A 24,278-nucleotide genomic window follows, 5' to 3' on the forward strand; every position below is an offset into this window, starting at 1 on the left:
CCTACCTACCTACCTACCTACCTACCTACCTACCTACCTGCCTGCCTACCTACATACCCACTGACCTACCCTCTTAGTGACTTACGTACTTACCAACCTGGCTACCCTACCCAGCTGCATACCTACCCCTTTTACCCACCATCTTCACTTGTTTGTTTATTTTCCTTTTATGATTATTTACAGCTTGTTCATCATTTTTGTCATCTGGTTGTTTAAAACCTACAAATATTTTCACCAGGTAATGGTTCATTTACAGTGTTTTTTCAGTAACTTAGTTTTGTATGTGACAAAATAAGTTAACGTGTTGTAATGTTGTCTGGATGTTGTAATAGTCCTTTTCACGGTTACCTTTGCTCAGTTGCGTTATAATAAAATCTAGCATGTATGTGAAGCAATTTCGGGCTATTTTGTAGTTTTAGCCCGAAATTGCCTCGAATCCACGTTGGATTACATTGTAATGCAAATGAGAAAAATTAACCGTGAAAAGGGCTATTGAGCAGTAACCCTCAAACCAAGCAGTATTGATGTTCGTAACGACAATTAATGGACGCAAGAGAGGCAAACCGAATTGTTAATTCCTTTGCTGGTATGTTTCATTGACGTCTTCACAACACGCATGAGGAACTTCATATCGAGGTAAAAGTACGCCATGAGTTCCAATAACAATCTAGTGCCCAGTGCCCAGCTTCTTTCACAAAACCCAATCACAAACACTATTTCGTTTGATAGCTTCCTGTTCTATTGGTGAGTCACAGGAGGGTGCGAGGGGCATGGGGACAAGACTGGTTAAAAGCAGAAACTCGTACTCGTTGTGTACTCATTCTTCGATCTCAAATCCCCTGACGTCATATTGCAGTAAGCCATGGATATCAAATATTAAAACGTTGGTCTTGGCAAATACTGCCGAGAACGAGAGCTCAGAAATGCTGCTTTCCATCGGATATGTCACAGACAGGACGTAAAACATCTTTGGACTTATAACAATAACAATGATAAGAAAACGAATACTCCTGGATTTCAAATGGAAAGAAGTAGGAGAAAGTAATTGGCGAACCTGGAATTTTTACAGTAACAAATGGCACAAAACGACTCGTCGTCGACAAAATCAAAATCTTTGTGTTTGCTTTTTGTGGGTGAAGTTCAAGTCAAATTATTTGACTCGACGATGGATATTCCGATGCAAAATACGCAAGTAACAATCGTAGCATATAGTGTTAGAGGTTTAGAAAAAATACGTCGTTTCCACTTTATCTCGGTTTACAAAAATTTAGTCAAGGAGAAGAGTGTTTATGACGTGCGATGACGAAAACGGCGACGACAGCGATGGCGACGACGACAGTGGCAATGACGGTGACGGTGACGACGACGACGACGACAATGATGGTGATGATGATGATGATGATGATCTGTGTTTATTTTGGATTTCAGAGATTAATCTTGGCACTCAGTGTTGCAGCTCTGTGTGGAAGTATTTCTTTTATGCTGGTACGTACTATACGTAAACTGCCTCTCACCCGGACTCCGAGATGTAAAACCTCGATTTTTATGAATTGGAATCCACAATTAGCTGAAGGTGTCAGGACAAACAGAAATGCAAATCTAACTATGTGCAAATCCAGAATCCAAACACGTCGAATTAATTCAGTCTTCAATCCCGCCTTCACTATCTAACATGGGGTGCAATCCGGGAACAATATTGTCATTTTGTATCCCGAAGCTAATCCAAGATAGAAAGATAAATAAAGAAATTGTTTTTTAAGCGTCCTAAGTTAAATTACAGATCAAGTAAAAAACGTTACAACATAATTTAGTGTTTTGACCAGATACACGCAGTCTTCAACAGAGCGCAGACAGTATTATAATTATAATTCATATTTGGCTTTTCATTTTATTGACCACTAGACTGGTGTCCCGCAAGAAAGAGGCACCTTGTGTGAATTCCAAGCATGGCTCATCACATATTTTGGTAACTCGTCGTTTTTTTATATAAGCTACAAAACTAACGTATCCTAGTGACTTCTTTATATTGGAGAACGTTTAGTGTCATTTGATATGAACATTTTAAGTATAAGGTTACACTCTTCACTCTTTTCAGAAAATGTCATAGCGCCACTCCTTTTTACGTTTGGCTCGTAGCAGTTTCATAAAGGAACAAAAAAATCATTGTATGTCATTTTGGTCCGGCTAAAGGCTGACCGCACCCATGGGTCAAGTTCGCTTTCTGTCCTATTTCGAAGAGAAATGGCAAGGCTGTGATCCTTATCAGATTGTTAAGATAGATAGACCATATATGCAAATAAATAATAAAACAAAAGGAAATGCGAAATGAAGCGCATAAAAAAAAGTAAGTCTTTTCAGATTAGGTGAATACATCATACTATGTCAATACTTTGTTTGATTTTTAAGTTCTTGCACTTTTGTTCTGGGTTTGTTGCATCACGTTTAATATTTGGAGAGCATTGAGGGGCGACAGAGCAAAACGGTTAGAAAGGTACGTGGATGTATTCTTATTCCTCGCTGAATTCCCATTCTTCATTATTCAAATGTCTGTCTTATCAGAGGACATTAACTTAACAACAGTTTATTTATTTCTACTACTGTAAACAACTAAAAGAATTTACAAGATTATAATTATAAATAAATAAATAAACAGTACAGTACATACAGTAGTGGGACACCCAAAATAACTAAAAAGTTAAACTAGTTGGGTGACCGTAATTATAATAATTAAAAATATGAGAGTCAGGAAAGAGGCACAACAAACACATTGGTACACATAAATATCATAAACTTGGTACAAGAGTAAATATACAAAACAAAACAAAATAGATAGATATAAACCATCAAAATATCAGTAAAGATTAATAGAGACTAATGAAATGCGAAGTTAGTTCTTTTTTAAATTGATTAGAAGTACAACACTTGAATCTTTCATCGAGTTCATTCCATAATTTAGGTCCATTAAATCGAATATTAAATTACCAAATAATATTTAATAACCAAATGGTGCATCCTCTGTTGTTTAACCCTGTTGACGCCTGCAGCTCAGAAAAAAAAAAAAGATTTAACAAAATGCGAGCTTTTTTGGACGAAATTTTCTTTCACACGCAAATGAATCAATGCTCTTGTTCTAAATTACAGGGACACAAACTTTGTTACACGAGACAGCGCAGCGTCGGTTAATTGCTGTTAATGTTCAACATGTTGAAAAGGCAGATATATTTTGGATTTCCCTTTCCCGTAAAAAAGCGTAATAAATAAATTGTTACACTGTTTTTGTTTCGGTGTGTAAATAGGTACTATCACGTGATCTCCTGGGGAGTGCCACTTGTTGTTGCCAGTCTTCCGTTCAGTGAAAATGCCTACGGACCCGCGGGACCCTGGTGGTGAGTTTGTGGGCAAGCTACGAGTTAGTGGAAAAAGGAAGGTCTTTTAAATTAATCTAAGTTACTCAGTTATTTCCGCTTAGAAATAACGTGTTTTGATGCCCACGTAATAATGCGTTGGTTCTACTTGTACTAGGAACGGGAAATCAATAAAATTTGGCGTGCGTTTATGAGGAAAAGGAGGAGGAGGATTATCATTACTATTATTATTATTATTATTATTATTATTATTATTATTATTATTAATGGTAATAGGACTGAGTGGAGTCCAATTCGGTCTGTAATCATACGAGTGATTAACAAAATCGGACGACCGAGAAGTGGGAGTCCGATTTGTTAATCGCGAGTATGATTACAGACTGCATTGGACGACACGATGGCCTGTTACCAATTAATCAAAACTATGACAAAGTTCGAAAAACGAACAAACCATCGATTGATCGCTGAACGATTAAACGTCGTAATGAATGCTGAAAAACACAGCAGTTTACTCAACAGTGCACCGCAACAGCGCGCATAAAATGACGCGTACTGTCCAGTTACAAGCATGAGGCGTACACTGTCCAATTAATGCTCAAATCGGGCCGTTGATAATTTTGTTATAGTTTTGATAATTATCACTATCACTATCACTGTCACTATCACTATTACTATTATTATTATTATTATTATTTTTAAAGTAGAGTTTTTGCCATTTAAATGTGTAGAGTATTTTTTACTATTCTTATTTAAATTTTTTCGACAAATGACAATAGACAAATTTATAAGGGTTGTAAAGAATGAGTGTAATTTGTAATTCGTTTGTAAGTTAGTATTTCCCTGACATATATATTGTCCTAAGAATTTTTACAGTTGTAATTTTTTATAAGCCACTTATAAACATTATTATCACTATCACTATCACTATCACTATCACTATCACTATCACTATTATTACTATTATTATTACTATTATCATCATCATTATTATTATTATTATTATTATTATTATTATTATTATTATTTGTTTAATCACCTGAATGAGTCTGCTGTGCATTGCAGCTGGGTTGCAGGCGATGTTGAAAACAGTGCCATATGGAGGTTTGCGACGTAAGTTTGTTGTGAAAACATAAATATAATTTCCTTTGCAGTAACTGCATAATGACAGCTCAAGTTTAAACCCTCTCCTAGGCTTCAAGTTTTATGGAGAGGGGATTAGTTCCCTTGTGTGAGGGTTACAGATTCCGATAAACTGTTGCAGAATTAATAATTAGTTTAGTCGAATTCCCAACTTTCAAAATTCATCAACGCAATGCGCGGAAGAGACATATTAGACCGTCTATAATCAGTAACCAAAGAGGCTTATTTCAGCCAATCAAACAACCACAAGCCTGCGTGATGTTAAAGAGCCTCGAGCACTAGAGATCGCCAAACCAGTTTTTATCTTCAAAGCAGATCGTATCATCATTGCCGACTACACAGGAACTTATAGATTGTGTAGGTCCACAGTAGAACAAGAGACGATCGTCGACTTTTGAGTAGAAAACAAAACATGTTAGTTTATGGGTCGCGGCAAGAAGGGGGATCACAACTGGAAGAGAGCAGCTAACCGACGATGAAGTTAAATCGTCTCCAACTTAAAGAAAGCTCAAATGTGTAACATGTATGCGAGCAACCCTTGCTATTAGCCTCGGGGGGAGGTACTCCCCAACGTTTTTGGTGGGTGGTATGCGGCTTAAACTTTCAGACAAAAATCTGTGATTTTCCATACACTATTTCAGACCTGCGCAAAAAATCAATACCCCATTACAGACTTCCAAAACTAGTATACGGTTCTAATATATGACCGCAGCTAATCAGAATTGGCTTCCACTTGCGTAAAAATTTGAGAAGGGCTATAAATTTGCCAGTGTTGATGGGAAACAAAAACATTCCTTGTAAACAAAATACCCAATACCCAAATACCCAATGCCAAGTCAGAGTGAAAAAAAACCTAATACCTAATACCCTTTTTCCGATCAAAACCGCTCAAAACCGCTACATCGCCTATTTAAGAGAGTACGCCGCCTCCCTCCCGGGGCTATTAGCCCAGTCACAACTTCAGTCTGGACAAACGTAGTGAAGGACTGCGTCGTATAACCCACACCCAAAAAATTGTGTTCCGCTTAACTGATACAACGAATGACTCCATGGTTATTTAAGGAGTTTTGGTTAAGTTAGATGAAATTTGTCAGAATGTTAAGGGTATAAATCATCTCATGGAAGGTCTTCGCCCGCTCAGTTATCCTCGTGTTTGAAATTATTTGATATTAAGCTTGCTGTGCTGATCAAAGACTTTGTAGGTCCACATCAGCTTTTTAGCTGCCATTTAATGACCTACGTGACTTCTTAAAAAAAATACTTAAGTGGTCTATTTTACTCTTGCTATCAAACAGCTACTACATTCCTCTGTTTATTTGCATCATTGGACTTTTCATTGCTTACACATATATCTTTGTCACTCACCGGCGAGAGGTCAGTGTTACATGTAACATTTTTATTTGTTTATTTCTGTTTTGCTTGCAAGCTATCTGTCAATTGTAATCGTTTTGCATTGTGTTTTCCTGGCTTTTACTTTATGTCGCGACGTTTCAGTATTCCGGAGTATTGCGTGCAAGTTTGTCCTGCCGATTTTTTTTTTCAACCAAGAGATAACTTGTTTAGGGTTTGATTTTTACTCGGCTTTCATTTATTTGTAATGATGGAATTCCGAGTATAAATATATAGTTCCAGCTGAGTTCAGCTCATGTTGATGAACAAAGTCGCCTTTGTAGAAACACCTTGATGAAAATGACTTTATTCTTTTGTAATAAGCGAATTCGTGATGTCATTTTTCAGGTTAAGCGATGGGAAGGAGTTCACAGCAGGAACAGTGCAGCAGAAGATGAACAGAGAAAGGTTGAATTGATCATATTAATATCTCATTCTCATTCTCAAATCTCATTCTATCCTTGTGGTGCTATTCTCTTACTGCGCCTTTCAATAACATGCGGACTCTAAAATTCAAAGCTCAACCGACGAATGCGTTTTTCGCTACCGTCAATCAAATGTTCGGCGGCTCCTTCCGGCTACTGCCGAGCGCGCGGTAATCAAATCGTTGAGCACAGTTCAGACAATGAAACAGTGCTCAGAAGTAGTCGGAAGCTGGGAGGAGCCGCCGAACATTTGGTTGACGGTAGCGAAAAACCCATTTGTCGTTTAAGCTTTGAATTTTAGAGTTCCCTTTTTTTTGAAAGGCGCAGTAAGAACAAAAGCAATTTGGTCCAAACGCATCCGCAGATTAGTTAGCGCCAAAGTCGACTATATGTTGGCGAAAGATACATTTCATAGAGGACTACCCACGAACGTTGAGTGCTTTTCCTTGTGGTAGAACACAACATGTAAGGCGCATGCGTTCTAGTATTGCTAGTGTGATAAACTCCGTTCTCGAGTTCAGATGCACCTTTTTTTTATCTTTTGTAATGAGTCATACGACACTCTCGTTTTGGCCGGGGATAGCAGCTTTATGTCAGGTAACGTCAGTTCTCCTTTTTTAATACAAAGAACGCTACTGTGACCGCGTATCTTCTGGAATCTTCCCTAGCTCGATTCAAGAAATGTTGTCTGCTTTGTGTGTTTGCCAGGGTTCAAATGAAGAATGGAAACATATTGCTTCTCCTTAGCAACTTGTTTGTTTCCTGTTCTATGAAAGAAAGCCAAAATTTCATATTCAGCCGAAACTTTCCCGCGTTAGTTACATGCAAAACTAGTAAATAAACTTCGTTATTATCGCCGCAGACTCCGTGGCACTTAAACCGCCAATTAATTACATGAGTCGATGATTTGACTCGCTCACCGATGTGGGATATAATTTCGGTCAAGTAAAGATCTCTACCTTCAATACTTCTCGTTGAAACGCTCCTCAGTTGTATTACTCGATAGCATTTTGTATTAGTTTGATGTGGTTTTATTGTTAACACCAAAGCTGGCAAGAGAATAAGAACGCACTATTTCGTGACTCGACGTGACTATTTGATTAGTTCTAGTTTTATTGGTGAAATAAAAATTTGCGTTTTGAATAAAACGAAATCGTTCCTCTTCGACTTTTTAGCAGATATTTACCTTTTATATTCCATTTATCTTCAGCTGTGAGTAAAAAAAAAATACACATCTTTCTGATATTTTCGTGGAAACAAAGGTATCTTGTTGCTTACATTGGTGAGGAAAACAAAAGTATCAAATTACAAACGTTGGTATGAAAAGTAAAATTGTCACGTTTGCTACAAAATGAATGAAACGCAGCATAAAATACCACAATAAATTTAAAACCGTCTTGACAAACGATAAACGTAACTTATTTTTGAGCCTGGAAAGAAAACACAAACATGAAACATACACACTGCTAAGGTTATGTCTTATCAAGTTTTTGTCCGCTCATATTCTGCAAAGGGGAAAAGGCCTTGGGGGAGAACGGCAGGTGTGAGGACCTGTTTGACTACTGTATCAGAGCCGTAAATTACACTCTACACTACCTGAGATTGTCTCAGATAATGCAATCCTCCAATAGAATGTCGGGGAAGATAAGATGCAGCTCGGAAGATAAGCTCGGTCTCTATCTCCTGATATCACAACCAGGGACAACCAACACCTTGATTATTTTAGGTCAGTTTCGGATAAAGTACGTCATAAATCCAATCCAGCGATTATTGTTTTGTTACACTGTTTGACAGAAAACCATAATCATAATGTGAAAGAAAACTTGCTTCAAGTGCATCTGAGAAGCCACAAAGGCGACGGAAAGAAAAGCTTTGTTGTGAACTCTGCGGTACATAATCCTTGTGTCCAGTGAGCCACTAACATCTACAAGCTGTATGGTTTTCTGTTTCAGTTATGGTTGAACCACATTAATTCATTGATGGCGTATCCATTCATCTATCTCGTCCTGTCATTGGCTCCTTTTATTCACAGGTAACTGGTAAAATTACATACATCACTTCCTACAGATATCGAGGCATCTCAGGAAAAGTCATGGCTGTATTACGGAATCATAAGGAAGCGCTTCGTCAGCTTATGTAGGAAGAATGTATAACGTTAAGCTGTAAAATGGAAAACTGAAGCTTTCCGGAAGTACTGACTTCAAGTTGTCGTAGCTTACGTGCATTCCTACATTCAGAGCCGGCGTCTCCCTTCCTTTTTGACCAGCGTTCAGGAAACACGTTTCCTGATCCCGGGACGCGGCCTCTCAATACAAGATTGAGCCTGCGCGAACGTACGTAGACTTGCTGGTTTGACTCAGCTTAGCACTGGATACCAACATGAGAGGATGAAGAGGAAGACATTTCCTCCCCCTTATAGACCTCTTATTCCCAAGGTAATCCCTCTCCAGTTGTTACCCAGTTCTGCCGCTGATAATTTTTTGCCAGACATGCGTAGATATTTTCGCGGAGAGTGAAAACGCGTGTGGAGTCGCTTCCGGTTGGGCTGTCCACGTGAGCACAATTGGCTTTTTGAAGACCCTCCTGAGATTTCCAAAACCGAGAATGGTAACTTGTAAGGGATTACTTTGGGAATAAACCTACATGGGACATTAACTGTCTCACTCTTTATCCTCTATTTCTGCTTATCATCTTCAATTTTTCTAAAGAAAGAAAAACTTAATACGAACAAAGATTTTTTCATTATGTTTGATTGCAGAGTTTACAACGCCATTTCTTCAGAACCAAGCTTCGTGCTCATTCTTCTTCATGTGATTTCTATTCCTCTGACAGGTAAAGTAACTTGTCAGTTCTGTCATTTTCCTATGCTTGATATAGCACTACTGGTCCAGAAAAGGTTAAATGAGAGGTTAGAAAACTGCAGGGTCTGTTGATTTGAACTAATGGAACTTCACACAGTATCCTTATTGCCGATAGTTGAATCAATTATTTTCTTTCAAATTAATTATGTTTCTTGTATACTCGATTAGTCAAATGTTCATCTGGGTACACTTTTGTTTTCACGAAAACTCACAAGCATGTCTTTTGTAGGTTTGATTAATGCCATTGCATTTGGAATTAACAAAGAAACCCTCAGCAGACTGAACTGGAGTGACATGAAGGTACGGTGAATAGAACGGTGTGTAAATAATGATAATATAAAAAGATACCACTCTAAATGTATCAAACTGGAGGCCTCCTTTATTGCTATCAATGTTGTTCCGTCTGAAATGAATACTGAAAAGTCTGGCGCTGTTGGCATTGAAATAATTAACAATTATTCCATGAAACCGCGTTGGATATGAAGTGATAAATAACCAACGAGCGCGTAGCGCGAGTTGGTTATGATCACTTCATATCCAACAAGGTCGAATGGAATAATTGTTTTAGTATATTCTTAATCGGGTTTTTGCCGCCGATTTTTATTTCAACAATTTTACAGAGCGGAAAATTTTTAAACTTGGCGCACTGTTTTCCATATAAGGTAAAACTCCGACTAATGGCTCATAGTCGGAGTTTTTGAGCCAATCAGAGAGCTAGAAATGCAATAGTCGGAGCTGAGAATATACTAATTCGTGTTAAACTCATAGTAGGTTAAAAGATTACCGCAAAGCTCTTTCGTCGCTCCTTCTCAGCTGACTAGATGTGTGATACACATTGTAACAGTTGTTATCTCTTTCTTTTGTTTTGTAGACGGCTTTTCAGCAGCATTTTCCCGTCGGGAACATGAGAATGGACTCGTCCATGGGGGAGCATAGACTTGGAGAACCCACTACAACGAATGACTATCAGATATAGCAACCTGTCTTAAACAGGGCGGGGCTAGTGCAAGAAGAGCCTTGCACAAATAAATGGCTATGAGGGGTTCAGAACCTATTAAGACAATCGTACTACTCAAGTGGCGCGCATGGTCTTGTTTTAGAATTAAAAAGTGTAGCATATAAAATTTTATTACATTCAGAAGCTTTTTCCTGCTGCTGAACTTATAGTATTAACGAGTAGGTAGGCTGGCTGTCAACATTTAAAAGTCGTTTTCTTTTGTCTTGAAAGGTAATAGGCCGCCAAAATTAGACTTGAGACAAAACAACAAGATTAATTTCCCGGCCTGGGCATTCTGTTATATAGGCTATGATAGAGTATGGTTTTTCGGAGCAGTTTCGGTCTGAAACTGGGTCGATATAGATTTTGACCATCTCTTCTGAACCTAGTGTGGTTCGTTCAAGCTGGTCAAGAATTAGGTATAATTCTTAAAAGATACTTTAATAAGGCACCACCAGATTTACCGGGTTGGTGTGAGAAATGTCCCTATATTTAGATTTTGTAAAATTTGCAATGCGCAGTTATGTAAACTAATTATGGCAGGGGCCGAGTGGGAAATCAAATTTTCCTGGTGCCTGCGGGAAAAAAAATAGGTTATTAAAATTTCGGAATTGCTTTGTTGTAAATAATGGTTCGATTGTCAAAAAAGCTTAGCTTTCTTATAGCACTTGGGATGCACAGATTAGTGCTCGCGGTACTCAACCGCTGGCAGTAACGAGAGTGTAACGAAAGCCGCTGGTAGTAATTAACGTGGAACGAGAACCGTTGGCAGTATTTTACAAGGGAACTAACACTGAACTGATTTGATTTTTACAAGTCACAAATTCACAAGAAACAGGGCACGAAGAGCTGCCATGAAATAAGTTTTATTTCTAGCATGCTTACTATAGTCTAAACATGGTATTTACTAAGTTATACTTCCTATGTTTGAAATTCTATTCATTTTCATTTGACAGTTGCACGTGTCATTTTGGGATATTTTAAGGGTCTACAATAATATCCGGGTCACAAGATGATGCATGTTTTTTACATTTCAGGAATTGTCCAAGGACAAATGTCTACATATTGTTCAAGCGAAAAGGAAGCTATTGTGGTCATTACTTAAAATATTCATTACACCTTTGATCCTTCAGCGAAGATCCGGTTGACCTGCACCTCTTTAAAGCCTCTATTCTGGTTGGTTCTTGTGAATCTGCACCTCTTTTGTTCCTCGGTTTAGGGGCATTCTTTGTGTTCTTTATCTATTGTTTCGTTTGACCAATTATAAGGAACCTTGTAAATGGTGCAGGTCGCCCATGAAGATGTCGAGACATCAAAAGAATTCTCCGCCTTGATAATAATTTACGTGAAACCAAACAACCGAGGGATCTCACTTGGCCTGTCATTCACAATCCAATCCGACTCCTCGCTGAAGTCATGGGCCGCCAAGACCTATCCCTTCCTTCGTGCGTAACTGCACGACATAAATCGGAAATATTTCGTATTTTACGAAGATGTCCGAAAATAATACTTAGATCTCTGACTTCTAAAGATAACTTACAACAATGCGTTCAGCATTAATCTAGAACATTAAATTAAGGTGATTCCTCAGTATTGCACTGCGCAGCCCTACTGCGCACGATTTTCGCGTAATTAGCGCGCGCACATGAGCGCGCGTAAGATCTCTCCCTCAAGCTAAGCCTGACAGCAAAATAAATGCTCGTTTTCTCTTAAACGAGCATGGTGAACTATATTTTTAATTGCATAATTTTGGTGCTCAAATTATCCGCTCAACGTTAAAAATTAAGGAAAAAATTGTTCTGAAGGAAAAAAAGATAACACTAAAATAGTGCACAAAGCCGTTACTCGAGGATGCGAATGATGACCTTGAAAACAACGATTCGAGAAACGTTTTGAGCCAATGTCCTTTAGAATTGACTGATTTTTCCATAAATTATATATTACTTTGTTCCATGTACCAGAGACGTCCTACCTATCCAATTTTTTTTCAAGTATTGCTTTAATAACCTTTGTTTCCAGCCACCACAAAATGTAACGTGAACTTATGAAATATCGCTCGTGGTTAGGCATAAATGTGGTAAGATTGACCCATCATATCTCTTTAACGAGCATGGTGACCTATCCTTTTTAATGTATTTTTCGAAACAGTACTTGGCAGGGAACATTCTGGGAAAGTTTCAAAAACATTGTTCGGCAACTTTTGTTCCAGAGGAATCACCTTCAGCCACAGCGCGTTTTAAAGCAAATTGCTATCTATTGTTCCAAGGGGGGTGGTGGAGCGGCAACTGGTGTGGGAGAGGGGGGACGGGGAGGGGATTCAGTTGATGTTGCCGAGGACCAAGATGAGTCATCATTGGGTCTGACCTCTGTTGACTCTCCCACAGGATACTCTCGGACAAGACGCTTCTCAGAAGCTGAGTGCTGCATGAAAGCAACCTGAAATAATCAATAATAACCACTTATAATACTTCCTCATGGGTTTATCCTCTCCTACTACTCAGGGCAGAGGCAAGGGCTTATTGCATAAGACTGAAGACTCTCGAAAACTCACTTAAACTAGCTAAAAATACTAAAATTCGCCGGAAATCTGACTTCGAGGAATTCTCAGTGCATGCTCTACATACAAAACAAAACTGACGGCGCTGGATAAACACCATATAACAAAGATTTTACCGAACATGTATGTATACGTCTAATACGTTAGGCTGGCTATAGGACTAACACACATTGTTTCAACTATTAGCGCGGTTTTCACTTAAGTGTTGAAGTGAAGTAATTCGCATTTGATTTGCTTTGCATTTCTACGCTAAGCAATTGGCTGAAAAATACTTGATCAGAAGTAACACCAAAACCAATCATGACTCGCTGACACAAGTTTTTCAGCTACATGTATTTACTTGAGGTTTGATAGGCTCTCTGCACTGTTTGTGTTCTTCTGGTCAGAGTGATTACTTTGGTTTTGATTTACTACACTGGATTGAAATTAATTCCCGTGGAATGTTGCAAAATTCGCCCTAACATTCAAGATTTTTCGTATTTTGAACCTAATTGTAAAACTTGGCGGTGTCGTGTAGACTTGAGAAAACTCCATCGCTTTATTGCTTAGATATCAGTTTTCATCACACACTTCAGCAGAAAACTAATCAGAACGGAGTACATTGCCGATAATCCCATGCAGATTTTCCCGGCTTAGAATATGGCGTACCTTCATGTGAGACCAGTTGAGCCTGCTCAGTGTTTCTTTGTCCATGCCAAAGACAATGGCATTTAGCACCCCTAAATAAACCAGCACAAAAGAAAAGGCCAGAAATCCCTTATAATATAATAGATGATTCGGGTTTTGTGATGAAATTTAACTTATAAAACAAATTAGAACCATAATAACGGTCATTGTCGCTTGATTGAAAAATCAACCAAAAAGGCTAAAATAAAAAACCTCACCAACTAAGGGACTGGACAGAACTTGGAGTAACAGAAGAGTGAAGTTGTCCTCTGAACTGGCTGCGTCCTGAATTCTAGAAAGTTAAAATTATTCAAAACAAAACTCCAGCCATTGTCACCATATCAGTCTGAGCCAAAATAAATGAAGGGTAATGATATATTGAGAGTTTTACAAAACAGCCCCAACGTCCCTGGATCTCGTCCTAATGTATTTTTACTCATGATCATTCATCGTTTGTCGGAATTATGTATTAGCAAATTTTCACTTCGAAATAAACTAACCTAAAATAACAACTTCTTTTGTAGCGACAATGATCTAAATGTATTTGATATACAAGTTATACAAAACAAACTAGCTTTACGAACCTGTGTATAAGAGGACATATTGTTGTTAGAAGATAAACCACGGGGTACCACATCAGGGGCTTTATATCTTCCTTCATCAATGCCTGCCAATCAACCATAAAGCACATTGATATCACAGTCAGTCGTTCAACAAACAATTAATTAAACATTCTTACTTCTTACTCATTTACTGTGCACATGACATGAAGTGTCCATAGCAGCTGTAACGTTAAGTAACTTAGGGTGTGATTCCTAATTCGGAGTGCAAAAAACACCACAAATACACAAATTGACTTTCTTCCGCGCTGCCACTGACTACTTGATAGCAGAAATTGAGATTCCGTAATCTGTTAAATAAATCGAGTCAATTCTCGCGGATTATTAATTTCTGCTTGCGGTTATTTTTACGAAATTCAATTTCCGCGGATCGTCGAAAAACCTACGAAATTCGGGAACGGAATTAGATCCTGCGAAAATTTAATGCCTCACAGTACTATTCGACTTTTTGATAGCTAAATTTTCAACTGACCTAAATGTATCTAAATCTTGTGTTATTGTCAGTTTCGTTACATGTCCATTTAGAGTAAAAGGACTGATTTTGAAATTCATATCATTCACATGTTGATGACGTCATGTACCTCAGTGATTAGAGTGTCGGTATTTTGGAGTTGGAAGTTCACCGAGGACTCGGATCTTTCTGTCCCACGAACGTGATATCATTTCATCTAGATCATTGCCGGGTTTCTGAACTTGTTGTGGGTTTGACTCATCAGTTTAAAAAGCATTCAGAAACATTCCGCCCTAAATGACTGCAGTCTGATTTGACATTTACGACGAAAGAAAAACAGGTGTCATTCCCAGTTAAAATGCCCCCCTCAAAACTTATTTCGGCCAGTTAAAAAGTGGCTCTGATTTAACATCCATGCAAAGTAAAATAAAAATCTGTAAGACAGATTTTTCGCAAACTAAGAAAATGTGAAGTTAAAAAATAGCTCAAAATCTGTTAGACAGATTTTTATTTTACTTTGCGTGAATGTTAAATCAGAGCCAATTTATTCCTGCAATTCTGAGGTGGGTTCATAGGGTAGATTTTGAGAAAAACGTGATTTAACCTACTAGTGCCCAGTCTCTCCTTGGGTACTCGGTCGTTCATTTTGGCCATTTGTTGACGTTTAATTGTTCAAGTTTCACATAGAACGGTAAAATACTTAAGTAAACAGTAAATAGAGAAAGGAAAAACATCTTGTAACAGTTTTCAAAACAGTTAAAAGTTGGACTGTTACAATCCTTCAAAACTATAGTAAGCAACCTTAAATTACAATAATCTTCAGAGACCAAAATGTTGCACTATAGGTTCATTTGCTACTGCAAAAAAAAAAAAAAAAACATAAGCTTTCAGTAGAAAAGAAAAACATGGGGTATCGATATATCTTACATGTAGATCTAATTTCTTCCTTTTACGCTTTAGAAAAAAAACTTACTTTACTTCGCTCAGCTTCAGCATTGTATATTCCTTCCCAACGTTTTATCTACGGGATAAAAAGCAGAGCACATTGACTATAACTTTAATTGAACCTTTTTTTCACTACAGTTGGCAATTTAAGTGTAACCTTGAACCTGGTGCTCATTTGTTTTAACATTACTTCTTGTAAACATCCTGTTCATACCGATAATTTGACCGCACATCACCCAAAGCCATCACAGCGAACCTTACGTGCTTTACTTAAAATCTTTGATGTCCCTGAATCACCGAGGAGCTAAAAACCATTTAAACATCACCTATACCTAGGGAAAATAAGGGGGCAGTGTTCCGTTATTTTTCTTGAAAAAATTCACACTGCAATTAGGAATTTGAAACCATAATCTTTGCAATTCCTGCGCAAACACTACATCTATAGGTCCTATAGTTTTAGTTCTAGAATAGGTAATGTAGTCCAATATATATATATATATATATATATATAGTTAAGTGTAAGATGAGGCGTCATGAAGCAAACTTCTAACTGTTCCGGCTTTTAATGTGACGTTTCGGCCTTCGGCCTTCTTCAGATTGGAACAATATTTACAAGTTAAAAAATAAAACGTTAAAATTCCTAGCAAGCTTGTTACAATACAGAATTAGACTGACTATTATACACTTAGTAATTAAGGCGCTCGCAGATACATTGTTGTAATCTTATCACCCGGCGCGTTCTTGTAAGTTGACATTAGCTTGTTATGTAATCTATTATTTCAGGTGTTATAGCATTATGTAATTATATTTACATTTTTCTGATCTTATATACATACATGCAAATCTGTAAACTTGCTAGGAATTTTAACGTTTTATTTTTTAACTTGTAAATATTGTTCCAATCTGAAGAAGGCCGAAGGCCGAAACGTCACATTAAAAGCCGGAACAGTTAGAAGTTTGCTTCATGACGCCTCATCTTACACTTAACTAAAATTCACATTGAAGCACGGTATCTTTTGATCCTTCTACTGGAAGTCACCGTTTGGAAAACCATATTATTCTGCCTATATATATATATATATATATATATATATATATATATATATATATATATATATATATATATATATATATATATATATATATATATATATATATATATATATATATATATATATATCATTGGAAGAAAGAACAGGGAACAAGAACATTTGTGTTATACGATGCAAAGTTATAGGGGAGGGCTGCTACTTCCACAGCTTCCAATTTGACATTGGAAACAAGCAGAGAAAACGGTCATTAACGTATTAAATACACACCACCTCAATTAGACTGCGAGTAGTTCCTCTTTCCCTGAGTCCGTCGTGCATGGCGCCAAAGAAAACTGTGAGAGAAAAATGGCCGCGCGAAAGGGCGCGCTCCTCGCCTCCAGGATTTCGCGCGGCCATTTTTTTCTTGCGGTTTTCTTTCGCGTCACGCACGACAGTGCTTTATTGCCTAAGACAGCTTTATTGCCTAAGAACATACGCGATGCTTCCCTAAGGGGGAGGTAGATAGAAGAAAGAGAAGAAAAAATTTACAGATTTGCACTAAAATACTAATAAAGCTGATCACTCACTGATCACAAAAGGAATGCTCACTAATATGGAAACTGTTCGCTTAACTTGCCGAGCGTGGCGTGAAAGTTCCGTCCTTTCCGGCGTTATAATACATTTATTCCAAGGATGCAGAACAGAATTATTGTTTCTACTGTAGGGGGCATTAATGGAGTGTAATTGTAAGATGATGCTATGGAATGTATAAGGAAGGATTACCTTCTCTGAGAAAGAACTACTCAATATATATATATATGGAAAAGGGTTTGGACCTTGGCCTCTGCCTCTCTGGGGTGGGACGGGGGGAGGGTGAAAAGAAAGATCTTCGCAGTTGTAATATCTATATGAGCCATTTCGAAGAAAGGTTTTGAAAGTCATACACAATGGAACAGAATTATTAAATCTGTATGTCAAAACAGAAGCATATCACAAAATGAAACAGAATTATTAAATCTGTATGTCAAACTGAGCCATGCTTTGAAATGCGAGGTGACTTTCTGATATCAACTGACCTGTCTCCTGATTGTTATAAAGATGTAAGAATAAACAATAAAAAGTCCAATGATGCACAGATACACAGGAATATAATAGCTACGGATGAAAAACACCGGAAGAATATTATAACATGCTAGTTTTTAATATTAATCAATACGTGTGTAAAATGCAAAATACAGAAGTGATGAGGGTTAGCTTACAGCACCTAATGCACACATACAGCGGACTGGGTCTTTCAGGAGACGGGGGAGGATTGGAGAAGGAAGCAGCTTAATTCTAACGTAGCAGGCCTGTTGACCATGTTAGGGAGTTTGTGGTCATAAGGCTGCCAACATTCCTTAATACGTACATTTACCGTAAATCCTCGAATAAGCGCCCCTTCAAATAAGCACCCCTCCTATCGGCCGAAATTTAAAATAAGTGCCCCCCTTGAATAAGCGCCCCCTCCCCTCCCCCTGATTTTGTGGACAAGTACTGAGACAACAAAGGATGTATAGTTTTCCTCATGTAGTATTAGATTTGTACATTGTTTCAGTTTGTGAACACATTAAGTGAACAAATTAAGTACTAACCGTGCTGCAATTTAAACTTAAGGATCAGCTTATGTCAATAAACAGCAGATGATGTATTAAAAAAATGATCATGCCAGGCCATGATTTGGGAAAAATTAAATAAGCATCCTGCCTCAAATAAGCGCCCCCGTCTTCTCCTAAATTTGAAATAAGCGCCCTGGGTGCCAATTCAAAGATTTACGGTAACTATATGATTGATATAAACAAGCAACTAACTTGCTTAATGGCAATGTTTGCTGCTCGACTTACATGTAATTACTGACTTTCAACTAGTCAAGCTATGCTGAACTGCAAATGACCATGAAGTCATTAGATTCTAAACAACTGTTGTGCTGCATCAGCATGAGAGAAAAATGTTTCATCAAAGGTCATGAATATCAACTCCAAGTAAATTAAGGTAAAATGCTGTAGTGAGCTTGCAATCAGCTGAGGTTTCAAGAGCAAAGGTCCAGAGCTGACTCAAAGCCAATTGACTCGGTTCAACAATCATGGCCAGCCATGTCTGCCTCAGGTTGGGTCTTCAAACATGTACTGGCAAGCATGTGCAACATTTTCATAATCTCTTATTAACAAACGGGTAAGGTGCACTGAAAATTACAAATGGATTAAGCAACCAGCCAATGTGTTAGTAAATCAATATTTAAGTACAAAATTTTGATCCTTACGTAGCAAACCTCCATGCCACACTATTATCACTTTCTTTGGAAATCCAGCTGGAAAGGAAACAATGTAATGAAAGAGTATCTTGCTATTTTAGACCTGCGAAATCTGAAATTTGCCAGTTCAAGAGTTACTACCATAATGTGTAAACACCAAATGTTCTTGAAATCATTTTCACCTAAAATTCATCATAAAAGTTCATCTGCACATAACAGAAATGGACCGATATCCTGTGACATTCATTAAGGCAAAATTTGGCCAACAACTTGTGAACCACTTCTCAACTACAAGTTATCTAACTCAAAAATGCATTTCGTAGACAATTTGTTGAATGATATAACAGTGGTTGTCTGAATTTTGTCAACTAAATAATTATATGGCCATGTTGTGTGCAGTTTTGTAGCCAGGATAATTTTTGAGCGCTTGCATATTGAAATATGACATGAACAGTGTAAGTAGTCAACATAAGGTGTACTTTGGCTGTTACTGTATATTAATTACTTGTCTGACAGAATTAAAAATGACTTTTTTCACAGGCAACCCAAGCTAACAAAAAGAGCCACAAAAACCCACCTTGTCAGGATTTTGTCAATACTGCCATGCCACTCCCAGCCTGAGGGTGATTTTGTCATTAGACACCATGGCTATGAACCCAAGGACAACCAAAGGAAAGCCCTATCACTAGCTTGGGCTAGCTGTGTCTGGTTGTAATTTACATGTAGTTAGTTTTCACTATCTCAAATTTTGCTGTCAAATTATTCTAATTATAAAAATTCTCCATATCCACTACTCACCACCAGGCCCCTGCTGGTCCATAATGATTATTGATTAAAGGTAAGCAGGCAACAATTAAGGGAATTCCCCATGAAACAAGGTGATAATATCTGAAAATAGAATCAATTCACTTATGAAAGCAAAAGGATATTCTGGTGTGGAACATAAAATTCAAATTACTTTCAAGATTTAATACAACTGGAGCATTTTAATGAGCATGCAGGTTGTGGTATTGGAAAGCATATTTAGTAATACACAACTGTGTGCCAGCTACATGTATGTAGAACTACCAGACAACTGAGTCACGAACTGAACAGGGGCAAATATTGTGGATTTTCAGGGACACATCACCCAAAAGTCCATCTACCACAATCAATTCACATCAATTCACACTACCATTGAACTGAAGTTCACTGGATCATGTGTACTAAAGGCATCCGCAGTCGAGTGTCAATCGATACCCCCAATCGACCCACGATTGACATCTTGACTGACACTCCACGGACATCCCGATCGATACTTGGTCGACACTCCACCAATATCTCGATTGGCACTCGATCGACACTTTATCAACAGTAGGTGGATAGTCCGTTGAGTGTCAACCGACTCACATGCATGGATCGAAAATAAGTCAACTCATAACTAACCCTCGACCAAGAAGTAGATCAAGTATCAACCGAGGTGTTGATGGAGTGGCAATTGAATATCAATCAAGGGTCGATCAAGGACATCAATCAAGGATATTGATCGAGGGTATCGATCGAGGGTATCAATCGACACTCAACTGCGGGTGGACACCTCTACTACACATGATCCAATTTATTTATACCTAATTTTAACTTTTTGGTATGCTTCAGCAGCATATAAGGCAATTTTGGTAGTACGTACCATGGCTCAAGCCAAAATACCAAAGGCAAGACCGAATGAACCTAAAATGCTGCCAAAGCATGCCACAAAAGGTTTAAATAGGTATACTGTGTTGTTCCAGAAAATATCCATACCCTTCCCACAAGGGGTTTTGGTATACAACCCCCCAACCCTCTGGAAATTCCAGTTTTGGTTCCTACATACCCTTGAAAATTTTGGCTTTCGAGTCACCCCTGGCTTTCCTCTTTGGAATTTCTAATAACCCTCCTTGGGGTAAGTATGGCTATTTTCTGGAACCACACATTTACTTTACCCAAATTTGGCCAAGTGACCATGATATCATAGCCATATGAGACCAGTGAATTGATTTCACAGGATATCAGGACAGTGGGCAGAGTTTTGGACTGGCAAATTACAAATTTGGGTACATTAAGGTGTAATTTACAGTACTTTTTAAAAAGAACAGTAGGATAAAAATAATGTAGCTGTAAGATTCCTACATGCAATACAAACAAATTGTAGAATGCATAATATCAAAATATTGTTAGCTTAATGAAACATAGTAGACAGCTGGAATGAATGAAGAGAGAACAATCATCTAACTTACTTTTCGAAGTTATCTGTTTTGACTCCTTTGATTGCATTCCAGTACAAGTTGAATGTTACACAGCAAACCCAGAGGAGAACAGAAAAACCTAGTGTAATAATGCAACATGTCATGATGTCATGTGTAACTGAAACTGAACTGGTCTTCTGGTGGTGGTTCATGACACTGGCCAAGTTCTACTGATTCGTGAAAATCAGTTCCAAAAGGTTTAAAAAAATAAAATGAAGAAAAAAGACCAGTTATAACCTTATGTAAAAATTTATGCTAATACTTTTTGCTCTTCAGTGAAGAATGAAAACCTCAAACAGTTTTTGAGCAACCAGGCCCAGGCTTGAGTTCATCACCTGACCCCTAAATTTCTTTCAAAGCCCAAAATTTAGTCAAGCAACTAAAGTGAAAATATGCAATAAAAATAACACACTCTCATACCCCATAAAAGGTTGACAAGATCCACTTAGTCAAAAAAAGAATGCTTAGTCAAAAAAAGAATGGTAACTAGTACGTGTAAGAGTAAATTAATATCACAATAATTTTATTGTTCAATTGGTACTTCATACTTGTAAAAGAGAGTAGCCATGCCTGGAAGTCACATAAACCGTTGTCATCAGGAGGAACACCTGTCTAGAGTCAAAATGTTAAAAATTTAACTGAGGAAATAATTATTTCTTTGGAAAATGCAAATTATAAGAAAGTAATGGATAAGTTAAACTTCATTTAACATTAATTCAAAACATCTACGACTATGTCAAAGCTACGTAACTCTTCTTCTGATTGATTGATTGATTGATTGATTGATTGATTGATTGAAAAAAAGAACTCAGCATGATAACTCATAAATTATTATTATGTATCCAGCCATCTTCCGTGCTATTATGTATCCAGCCATAACCTTGCGCTTGGTCAATAATCCATATACGTGTATGATATGTATAACTAAATGCACTAGAGAGTAGGAGACACAACAATTGTTTCCACCATAAAGTGATGGTTAGTCCTTTGGTATATCTGTCTGTTTGTCTGACTTCTGTCCGTCTGTCTGTCTGTCTCTGTATGACTCACTAAGCTTTAAACTTAACACTTACCAGCAAATAACCAACACTGTCAAGAAAAGCAGCCACACTGAGAGCCAAGATAAGTCTCTGTCAAAAATAATTACAACCTTCTTTAGAAGCTGAGAAAAATACATTCTCATCACAATATACAAAACTTGATAGAGGTTGGAACTAATCATTTTCAATTGGATCTGTTCTCATTTCAGTCCAAGTTAAGTTTATATAATGCTATAAATTGTGGAACAAAACATGCCTGAAGACGCATAATTGTACATACCAAATGTAATATTAAGGAAGTCACATCAGATCTTCTAAAGAATTACCAAAATTTACGAAGAGTACGATCAGTTACTAAAAAGCTCTGCCAAAACTTTAAGCATAGCTACCATGAGATTGTTGAATATTTATTGGATTATCAGAAAGTATCAAGAAAACGATGTGAAAATTTCAGTGCTTTAATAAATACCACAGGGTTTGTTTCTATACAGTCTATACTTACGCTTTTCATTGCAGACCATAAAATTAAAGTTCTCAAGCTGAGCCAAATTTACAAGTCTGCAAACCACAGGATTTGCAATCATCTAATTTGAGGGCATGGAAGAAAAAATGCTACCCCATGCTAACAAATCTGAGTTTGAGTGAGTGGTGAAAGTGATAGAGTATTAAGTACCATACCTGCACAAAATACTTGTACTTTTTGAAGAGCCATATGACAAATATTATGAAAAAGCTGTAAATATATTTTGAAGGGCACAAGTCAGAGAAATAGCAAAAAATAGCAAAAGAATACCTCAATGAAACTGAATTTGACTTATATTAAGTAGTTGTTATTGGAGCAGGGAATTCATGATACCATGTGGGAGGGGTAGGGGGAATTTTAAAAAGTTGCCTCGAAATCTTGGTGAAGCTAGAAGACATCACGAGACAACACCACTCTTTTTTAACCAAAAAGAAAGGCCTTCAAAAGCTTTGTCCTGTGTAAAGATAAACTTTTGTTTGTGAACGTTTAATCAGGGGACTGAATTTTTTCCCTTCCGTACCACCTAGTATGTTGAACACCGTTAGGGCACACTAGGGTAACCCAAGCACTCAGCTAAAGTTACCTAGTTTAGTATTTAGGTAATGCTAACTCCCTTGCAAACATGTTCATGAAACAAACAGAAGACATTTGCAAGTGCTAGGGTAACCCTCTTCGGTGTTGCTAGGGTAACCCTGGAACTAGGGTTATCCTTGCTGCTTGTCAACAAGGCCGAACTGACCACAAGTAAATGGTGACTGAAAATTACAGAAACTATGTAACTTTAATTTTTGCTCCAAGAAGTCATATCACGAGTCTGCGAACCCTGTAGCCTGGTCTCCGAGAGCGGAAATGTTTGGCAGGCTAGTAAGTTATACCTTGAAAATTGGCCATAAAATAACAGCTGGGATACAGTTTTCATACCAAGTCAACGTCAATATTGGAACAAAATGTAGGAGAAATGTTTATTGCTGGCAGAGTAAATCTGAATACTAGCAGCAATACATAACATCAACACCGCTTTCGATCCGTTTGACGACATACGAAAACTTCAAACGATGACACGTATTCGAAATTAGACTTCGAAGGGGTGCTTAATTTTAAAAGTTCTGTCACGATTTAACGATGCACACGAGCCTCGGTTTCGACGACACCAAAAAAAATGAAAACAACACAAGTGGCCCTGTATTACTGAGAAAAAAATCATAAAAAAATAATATTTACAACATTTACAGACGTGCAGATGATAATAAGCTTGTTACACACCTGGCGATCAAGGAAAAAGACGCCACTGTAAGCTTCACATTGGATATTACACCCTGAAAAACAACTCTAGTATTGAGTTTATGTACTGTGTTGACCTTTGTAATGTTGTCAGGATAACATAGAAGATAACTAGTACCTGACTCAAATACTTACGCAGTAGCGTTGGTTTTCTGTAAACAATGTACATTTCCCCGCCATCTTTGCTTACTTTCCGAATGCTCAACATCTAGCAGGGGAGGGGAGGGAGCGGCTTAGCGAAAGTTTTAGTCTATTTCCTTGGGTGAAAAATTTAATAAATGATATTTATCAATATTCTAACATGCGAAATACTCTAATAATATTCGGGACTTAGAGACCAGAGAATTAAATCCATAAAAATCGTCCTTGGCCCTTCCTGAGCTGAGCGTACTAGAGTCATCCCCTCTCCCCTCCCTCTCTCATCCCCCTTCGCCGTCCC

The 24,278-nt window shown here is 37.7% G+C and overlaps 2 protein-coding genes across 2 annotated transcripts in view; one reads left to right on the forward strand and one right to left on the reverse strand.

Moving 5' to 3' along the window:
- LOC145492401 (cyclic AMP receptor-like protein A) overlaps positions 1 to 11,132 on the forward strand; it is a 21,755-nt gene extending 10,623 nt beyond the window's left edge. The window contains exons 3-14 of the mRNA XM_081471849.1: positions 184 to 238; positions 1,429 to 1,485; positions 1,903 to 1,966; positions 2,407 to 2,491; positions 3,297 to 3,386; positions 4,428 to 4,475; positions 5,801 to 5,879; positions 6,243 to 6,302; positions 8,272 to 8,351; positions 9,078 to 9,151; positions 9,410 to 9,480; positions 10,052 to 11,132. Of these exons, the coding sequence (XP_081327975.1) occupies positions 184 to 238; positions 1,429 to 1,485; positions 1,903 to 1,966; positions 2,407 to 2,491; positions 3,297 to 3,386; positions 4,428 to 4,475; positions 5,801 to 5,879; positions 6,243 to 6,302; positions 8,272 to 8,351; positions 9,078 to 9,151; positions 9,410 to 9,480; positions 10,052 to 10,156 (868 nt within the window). The 3' untranslated portion in view covers positions 10,157 to 11,132. The remainder of the gene's footprint in view (positions 1 to 183; positions 239 to 1,428; positions 1,486 to 1,902; positions 1,967 to 2,406; positions 2,492 to 3,296; positions 3,387 to 4,427; positions 4,476 to 5,800; positions 5,880 to 6,242; positions 6,303 to 8,271; positions 8,352 to 9,077; positions 9,152 to 9,409; positions 9,481 to 10,051) is intronic.
- LOC145492387 (cyclic AMP receptor-like protein A) lies at positions 11,123 to 24,261 on the reverse strand. The gene is made up of 14 exons (XM_081471834.1): positions 23,975 to 24,261; positions 23,822 to 23,874; positions 22,714 to 22,768; positions 22,069 to 22,125; positions 21,544 to 21,607; positions 20,987 to 21,074; positions 19,533 to 19,622; positions 18,744 to 18,791; positions 17,524 to 17,602; positions 15,445 to 15,492; positions 13,985 to 14,067; positions 13,619 to 13,692; positions 13,383 to 13,453; positions 11,123 to 12,613 (listed from the first exon to the last, which is right to left on the reverse strand). Exons 1-14 carry the CDS (start codon positions 24,017 to 24,019, stop codon positions 12,431 to 12,433), a joined length of 1,038 nt encoding a protein of 345 aa, XP_081327960.1. The 5' UTR covers positions 24,020 to 24,261; the 3' UTR covers positions 11,123 to 12,430.
- Between the last annotated feature and the right edge of the window lie 17 nt (positions 24,262 to 24,278).

The sequence above is a fragment of the Orbicella franksi genome, chromosome 7 (genome assembly GCF_964199315.1).
Source record: "Orbicella franksi chromosome 7, jaOrbFran1.1, whole genome shotgun sequence".
Lineage (NCBI taxonomy): Eukaryota > Metazoa > Cnidaria > Anthozoa > Scleractinia > Merulinidae > Orbicella > Orbicella franksi.

Excerpts from the sequence above, each read along its gene's own strand:
- LOC145492387 (XM_081471834.1), bottom strand. The coding sequence starts at position 24,019 with ATGGCGGGGAAATGTACATTGTTTACAGAAAACCAACGCTACTGC. Across the intron at positions 23,875-23,974 it reads CAGAAAACCAACGCTACTGC|GGTGTAATATCCAATGTGAA; the intron begins GTAAGTATTTGA and ends GTTGTTTTTCAG. Across the intron at positions 13,454-13,618 it reads TCTGTCCAGTCCCTTAGTTG|GGGTGCTAAATGCCATTGTC; the intron begins GTGAGGTTTTTT and ends TGGTTTATTTAG.